Source organism: Rhinolophus sinicus, linkage group LG18 (genome assembly GCF_036562045.2).
Source record: "Rhinolophus sinicus isolate RSC01 linkage group LG18, ASM3656204v1, whole genome shotgun sequence".
Taxonomy (NCBI): Eukaryota; Metazoa; Chordata; class Mammalia; order Chiroptera; family Rhinolophidae; genus Rhinolophus; species Rhinolophus sinicus.
In genome coordinates this window covers 13357528-13365544 of record NC_133767.1, presented here as the reverse complement: position 1 = coordinate 13365544, position 8017 = coordinate 13357528, and the positions used below count along the sequence as shown (strand labels likewise).

At 57.0% G+C, this 8017-nt stretch overlaps 1 protein-coding gene across 1 annotated transcript in view; it reads right to left on the bottom strand.

Moving 5' to 3' along the window:
* Nucleotides 1-1207: 1207 nt before the first annotated feature.
* The window catches only part of CREBBP (CREB binding lysine acetyltransferase), a 128091-nt gene continuing 121281 nt past the window's right edge, over nt 1208-8017 (bottom strand). The window contains 3 exon segments of the mRNA XM_074322705.1: nt 1208-4449; nt 6104-6385; nt 6775-6936. Coding sequence (XP_074178806.1) covers nt 2311-4449; nt 6104-6385; nt 6775-6936 — 2583 coding nt within the window. The 3' untranslated portion in view covers nt 1208-2310.

Here is an 8017-nt window from a genome sequence, read left to right as displayed (position 1 = left end):
TGCTTCTCCAGGGTCCCAGATGGCTCACCCCTTCTTGTCTGATTACAGGTTCAGAGCTTTCCCATGTAGCAAGAAAGAGGGTCACAGGTGCAAGCAGAGGGGTGGCCACATTGCCATTAGAGGGCCATGGCCTTGCTTTCCCTTTTGGGAGGGGTGGAGATAGGGGCCTCCTGACGGTGTTCCTCTTACCTGGCTTAATTCATCTACATTAAACCCCAAGATTCTAGATCTGTGGTATAACCAGTTTCTTAGAAATTTTCCTCAAATTTAGATCCCCAAATCAAATACTTTGAGAAATCTCTCTGAACACAAGGCCCAAGGGGAGCTATTTGGGCCATGATTTCTAAGTAACACCACAACCCCCGATCTAGACCACCCTCTGGTTGGAGGACGAGGGCCAAGACACAGGACTCAGCTAACCAGTGCCCTGGGAAGGGACCAGTCTAGAGGACTAGCTTCAGCTCTCCTGGACGTGGTCCTTCTCTTAGGTGTGATTTTTACAGCATCCAGGAACTCACGTGTCATCCCCTTAGTAAGGGTGCCTGAAATTTGACCCAGAGGAGAGGCACGGGACCAGGTGCCCTAGTACAAGTATCCCTGAAAGCTGGAGGGCTCGTCTCACCGTAGCTGGGGCTGGTGGCAGAGCTCCAGTCACCTCCCTCAGTGGTTTCCAGGGCAGCAGCTCGCTGTTTCCAGAGGTGGTGGTGGGGGTTGAGGGTGGGGGAGAACAAAAGGCCAGGGCTCTGTCCCGCCTAGTGTCGGAGGCCATGGTGGGACATGCTGTGTGGTAGCATTCTCCCCTACCGAACCCAGAAATTTTGGGGGAGGCCAAGAACCACCTCCAGTCCCTAGAGCACCCTTTGCTTTACTTCTGGGATCTGTATGCAGGAAAGGGGGTTGGGGGGGAAACTGCAGGAACCCTGTACTCTAGTTTTTGGGGGCATAGTGGCTGACAGGAGGGGGATAGGCGGCAAAGTGCTGTTTCTGACCCATTCGTGTCCCTAATTTGTGGGTGAAGCCCTCCTGTGAGCACTGATGTGTGCAGCCATCACTGAGCTGACCATCTCGGTCACTGGAAAGAGAATCTTCCAAGCCTTGGCTGAACCCAGCTGCCGCCCGCAGGGCCACCAGGACCTCAGCCCCCGCCTCGCCTCTACGAGCAAACAACCAGAATCATGTCTTACAAAGAACAGACTCCAAAAATATATATAAATAAATAAAAACCTTAAACATTCTTACAGGGATCTTAAAGAACAGAATACATGTTAAAAACTTCAGTAATTTATATCAATTTTAAGCGGTACTTTATATACAATGGGGAAAAAAACACATGCATAGTCCAAATACAATGTTGAAAACAGCATTTTCATAACAAAAAACCCCGAACACTAAGTGTTAATACCATGTACATGAATTCAAGAAGGACCACCCTTTTTGTCTGTTGCACACAGTTTATTTAACAATATGATATAAGAAATGAGTTGGTACTTTACCATTCTATACAGTGATTGAATCTTCTTGAATTTTCTTATTTATAGTAATTATAGCACTTGCATGATTTACACTAGAATTGCTTTTCCTCATTTCAAGTTTCACATAGAAGAAAGAAAAGGACGCTTCTCTCTATTAACATCAGCGTGGTCTGAGAGAATCATCCCTATTTTTTGTCTAAAACCAGTTTTATCAGAGAAACAAAGCAACAATTTCTACATCTGCAAGACAAGAGTTTGGCTTAAGCCAGTACGTATAGATAGACGTGTGTGGGTGTGTACGTGTGTGCGCGCAGGAGCCGGGTCCTACCGTCCAGGGGTAATACTTGGAGAACGCCCACAGAGTTCACAATAGAAAAAAATCTTCCCGCAACGTCACAAAGTTGTCGGGATACATTATAAGCTTGCATTATTTCACGAATCAGTTTCTGAATATTATTTTTCTTCTCACTTTTAAACATAAATGTTTAAAGTCTTGAAAATACAAATAAAAAATATGAATATACTGAACTTGTTTTTCCCGTTAAAAAAAGGCATGAGTCACCAGCAATGACGACAAAAGAATCCAAACAAAACCCCCCTCCCCCCAAAACAAAAAACAAAAACAAAAAAACAAAACCAAAAGAGACCAGATATTTAAATCAACTGGTTTTTAACAAAAAAATATATTCTTTGTATTGTTTCTTTAAACAGCAATCTACCCTTCCACGGCTTGAAGTAGCAGTTCCATCTAGGAATAAAAAGAGCCTAGATGCCTGGATTTCAGTACAAAAGGTCCAAGAACATGAAAGGGGAAAAAAAAAGTGATGCTCTCACAATGCTACAAACCCTCCACAAACTTTTCTAGGGTGTCTCCTGTGGTGTCGCCGACCAGGGACAGCTCACTGGACAGTGCACTCCGGTTGGGGGTGTTCAGCTGTGGGAGCATTGCACTCTGTTCGGGGTTTCCCAAGTGTCCCTGATCTATGGAGCTGGCCATGGTGACTGCGAGTCCTGGGTGGGGGGAACCAGTCTGGGGCGAGACATGGTGTGGCGAAGGCTGGGGCTGTATCCGTGGCGATGGGCTGGAATGTGGAGGCTGGGACTGGGGCCGCGGAGATTGGACAGGGGCCGGAGAGCGCACCTGGCTACTGAGGGACGTGGCCATCTGCTGGCCGGGGAGGTGCGAGGCCTGTGGCTGTCCTGAGAGCATGTGCTGCTGGGGGCTCATGGGGTTCGGCTGGCCCGGGGACCCAATCTGCTGCTTCATCTGCTGCTGCTGCAGAATCCGCTGCTGCAGAGCCTGCTGGATGTTGGGGGTGCTGTCTGCGCCCAGCCCGGGCTGCCCCATCTGGCCGAGCTGTCCCATCTGAGCCGCCATCTGGCCCATGGAGCTTCCCTGCATGGGGAGGTGCTGCTGCATCCGCTGCTGCTGCATGGCTGGGGGGTAGCCTCCGGGTCCTTGAGGCTGCTGGAACTGGCCGTGCCCGGCCATGCCCGTGGCCATGCCCGCACTGCCCTGCTGCTGCTGCTGCTGCTGCTGTTGCTGCTGCTGTTGCAGCAGCTGCCTCCGCAGCATCTCTCTGTACTGCGGGTTCATACTCGCCATGCTGGGGTTGTGCCCTGGGTTCATGATGTTCAGGGCCTGGCCCTGCGGGTTCAGGCCTCCCATTGCCTGCTGCTGCGGGGGCACGCCAGGCCGTGGGCCGCCGGCTTGCATGGCATTCAGGTTCTGCAGGCCAGGCTGCTGGTGCAGGCCGGGCTGGGGCTGCAGGCCGGGCTGGGCCTGGAGGCCGGGCTGGGGCTGCAGGCCGGGCTGACTGGCCACATACTTGGCCGTGCGCTGTTTAATGAAAGCTGCCATCAGCTGCGGGTTTGACTTGAGGATGTTGAGCACCTGCTGCTGCTGCTGCGGGGAACTGGGTGACTTCAGGGTCCGCAGCAGGTCCTGCAGGGCGCCAGGCGAGATGCTCCGCGGCGGCTGCACACTGGGCATCCGCGGCCCGGCAACTGCAGGCTGGGCCTGCATGGACATCACGGGCCTGGGCATGCCCGGCATCGGCTGCTGCTGGGGGATGGGCGCCTGCTGCCACTGCCCAGGCGGCAGGTTGGGCATGACGGGCCCACTGACCTGGCTGGGCCGGGGCACGTTCAGGCCAACGGGGGCCATCTGGCTCACTGGGGTCACCATGCCTGTGCGGCCCGGGGGCATGCCATTGTTGATGTTCACCCGGTACAGGTGCTGCTGCTGCTGGGCCTCGCGCTCGATCTGCCGGGCCGCCTCCACTCCTGCGGGTGGGAGCTGGGCGGGGGGCGGTGGGGCCGGCACCTGGTTGGTGGGCTTCCCGGTGGACGCCGTGGTGGGGGGCTGAGTCCGGGCCACGGTGGGGAAGCCAGCTGGTGACATGCTCACAGGCGAGGGCTGGGGCTGGGCGGGGGGCTGTGGTGTCTGGGGCGTGCTGGGCTGCTGCGTGGGGGTCCCGGGCGGTGCTGAGGTAGGGGAAGGCAGACTCTGCTGAGGCACGTTGCGGGTGTTCATGGTGGCCATCCGTCGGCGCATGAGCTGCGCCTGCTGCAGGCGGTGCTGGATCTGCTGCTGGCGGAGCTTGTGTTTGATGTTGAGGCAGAACGGCACAGGGCATTTGTTTTCTTGGCAGTGTTTGGCATGGTAGCAGCAGAGGGCGATGAGCTGCTTGCACACCGGGCAGCCTCCGTTGGTCCTGCGCTTGCAATCCTTGGTGTGTCCCACGACGCACTTCATCTTCTGGCAGGACGGCAGCGAGCAGTTGGCGTTGCGGCACTGGCAGGCGTGCACCAGGGACTGGATGCAGCGCTGGATGCTCAGGCGCCGCGACTCCTGCGGGCTCTTGGACTGCGGCTCACCCTGGCTGCCGCCCTCGTCGTCCAGGCCCAGCCCCCACTTCACCATCTTGTGTGTGTGACTCTTCGTGTTGTAGCAGTTGATGCAAAGGTCGTAGTCCTGTGGACAAGGAAAAGGCACAGGCCCGCGTCAGCACTCGGACCAGCGTGAGCAGACATCCCAGCCGCCCCCCGAAAGCTTCTCTTCTGGGAACTACCCCAAAGCCCAGAAGGCTCTAGAGACGACAGGATCCACCTCCTCGCCCTGACCCCAGCCTCTTCCAGGGCCCCTCCGGCCCTTCCCCACCTGCTGTCTCACACTGTGAGCACACAGGCTCACGCACACTCAGGGTGTGTGGCTCTGGGGCCACCCAAGGCTCCTGGCTGTGTCGGTGGACCCTCTTTCCCTCCTTCCTCTGCCTTGTGGCAATGGCACCCAGCTACCCTGCCCCACGCCTGGCCTGGGAAGCCTGACAGTGAAGGAATGACTGAGGCTGTGCCCATTTCTTTCCAGGCGCCACGCGACTGTCCGAAGTACCACAGACCTGAGTTTATATACCGGCCCCCCATTCCCCAGGTCTGCTACTGGGGGCCCTCAGTGTGTCCCCAGAGCTCTGCAGGGTGGCCCAGCAGGACGCTAGGGCTGAGAGGCCTTCACCATGAGGAAGGCCCTGGGCTCAAACCACAGCGACAAAATGCCCCCTGCCCAGCTTTCAAAAAGCCCCCTGCATCGGGAGGGAGACTGAGACAACGCGCAGAGAATGGAACCCTATGGGCAGCACTGATAAGAGTTTCATAGAAAAGACGTGAAACTCCCAGCGGTAGGGAATGAGAGGCGGACAAGACAAAAGGAGGCTGGAGAAAGAGAAAATAAAGACAGAGGCATGACAGAGGCCCCGCTCTGTGCCCCACCCCGAGATCACAGAGCCACTCCTGCGGGGACTGTCCCAGACGCCGACACTGGCAGGCCAGGTGAGGACTGGACGGGAGTCTGTGACCATCTACGGGGTGGGGGGCCCACAGCAGCCTGGTTCACCCCATGAGAGAGATCCGTCTGTGAAAGGGACTTGGCCCCTTCACACGGGTTAAGACCGCTCCAGGGGGAGCCACAGGGTCCCAACAGGCCAAGGCAGGAAGGCTGCCAGGTCCCCAACCACAGGGACCGCAGCTGACAACAGGGAAGGAAACCAGGCACAGCCTGGAGGGCCCACAGCACCATCGAGCCTGTGCTGCTCTCTCCACACTCCTATCTGGCACCCGAGACCGGTGGATGTGACCAACACAGAGCTGGGTTAATGACAGCCTGGGAAGAAAACAGCAAATGCCTCATGCTAGTCTCCTCATCCTGGGCAAGTCGGTGCTTCCCGACTTCCTGGAGGACTAGCCCGTCCTGCCAAGGGGCTGCGTGTGCCCTGAGTACTGTCGAGGGCCCCACCACCATGCTCAATTTGGTCGGGACCAGACCACGGGCTGTGAAGGGAGACTGGCTTCTTCTGAGCCTGGATGTCCGGTGTGGAGCCTGGTGGGCGCACAGCAGAAGCCCAACCAATGTGGAGTCGGGACCTCACAAATACCAGTCTTACGACCAGCACGCACGGAGAGGAGCCGTGCTCATTTCCCGCCCCCGGGAAACGCCAATGGTCTAACAGTTCAACCTGAAATGCAAATGCATAGACCAGGGAGGGCCGGGGAGCAGCCCAGGGCACCCGACTTGTGGGGCTCCAGTTGTGCCAGAAGTTCTGCCGGAGTGCAGCCTGGGGGGACGCCGGGCCTACCTCGCACACGGTGCAATGCCAGCGCGTCTCCACGTGGTGCTTGCACTCGTTGCAGGTGTAGACGAAGCGGTCCTGGCCCTGGGTGTGCAGCTCCACCAGCATGCACAGCGTGGACCACTTGGACCGCCGCAGGGAGGAGAACTCCCAGTGCTTGTCCCTGGCGAGGGTGAGGAAGGCGTCGCGCCCGTCCATGAGGTCGCAGCTGAGCAGGGGGTCAGGGTCCACGATAGGGGGCAGCGTGTTGATGACAGGCCCGGCGTGCAGGTGGATCACAAAGAAGACCTGCAGGAGAAAGGGGAGGAATGGCGTCAGTGCCCGGAGAGCGGGGCAGTGCTGAGGAGGGCAGGCTTGGGGGGCCCAGGGCTCCCCCAGCCTGTAGAACCGCAGCGGCACTGAGCCTCACACCTGCTGTCCCAGGTGTGTGTCAAAGACCGGCTCCCTGGGGTTGCGAATAGTGGGTGAGGTATCACATGGTGGTACCCACCAGCCAGCTCTGCCTTCTAGGGGCTGGTCCTCCCACAGTCTGCGGGGAGCACCACACAGTGGCACCACACCTTCTCCCTCCTCTTGGCCAGGGGCAGGGCTGTGGATTCTCAGCAACTCCTCCGCCTTTAGCTCGGCCCAGAGGGGCACAGACCCTGAGCCCTGGGGCGGCGTAGCCCGTGTCTCACCTCTTTGTGCTTCTCCATGGTGGCGTAGAGCTTCTGGGACAAGTCGTTGGACACGTTGGGCATGCTGGGCTTTTTCTTGTTGGCTCGGCTGATGCTGCTCTTATTCTTGTTGGTTTTCTTGTTGTTCTTTTTCTTGGCATTCTTGCTGTCGCCCTGGCTGCCCTGCAACAACACGTGAGGTTGTCAGACAAGCCCAGCCTCTTCCTCCAGGCCCAGTATCGAGCCAGGACTGCCAGCTCCCAGGCCCTGGGGGCTCCAGGTCTAGGAAGCCCCGTCTGCGGCAGGAGATGGCCAGGCAGACCCCTACTAGCCTGGGCTGTGAACACACTGCTGCCTCCAGAGGAAACTGGGAGTGGAAAGGTGAGGAGAACAGAAGCAGGGCCTGTACTCGGCTGGGACCCAATGGGCACAGTGCTGACACGCTTATAAACTCGGAGCAAGCGTGGCCTGTGTCATGCAGGCCACAGATCACATTATCTCCTGAGGGAAGAACACACCCGGGATGCTAGTTCACAACTGAGGGAGTGGAAGCAATTTTCCCTTGTTCCCCATCATTCCACTGGACACCTGCTGCTCCAAGCCACATCCTGCGCGCTCAGTGGCGTCGTCTTTGCCTTGGGAAAGGCTCCAAATACCTACCATGCGTGAGAGACATGGGAAAGGTGCCAATGTAGAAGCTGCTAACGAATAGTAGCAGGGACTCAAAAGTGTCCCCTCCACGTCTGAAGCAAGGCTGCACCAAGGCAGGACACCTCCCTGACGCTGCTCCCAAACCCCAGGCCCACTCAGGCCCGAAGCCCAGCATTAGTGCTTCAATTAGCTTAAGTCTAAGGGATTGTGCTCCTTAGTTAAAACACTGCTACTCTGAGAAGAACTCAGGCTCTTAGTTATTTAGGCTTCAAGGTGGAAACGCTCACCAGGTCTGGTCCAAACAACTTCATCTGTGACAAGCGAGGGAGAGAGAGGAAGGGAGAAACACACACACACACACACACACACACACACACGCTTGCACTCTTCCACCACCACCACCACCAACGAGGCACCTCTGGGGAAAAGCCAGGAGGAGCCCGAGGAGTCCTGACAATTGAACTAAGCACGTGAATGAACCTCAACTCTGGTTAACAATGATGTAGCAGCACTGGTTCATCAATTGTAGTTTATGCAGCACACCAATGCGAGAAGTCGGCAGGAGAAACTGGTGCTGGAGTATACGGAACTCCGTACCATTTGCTTGTTTTCT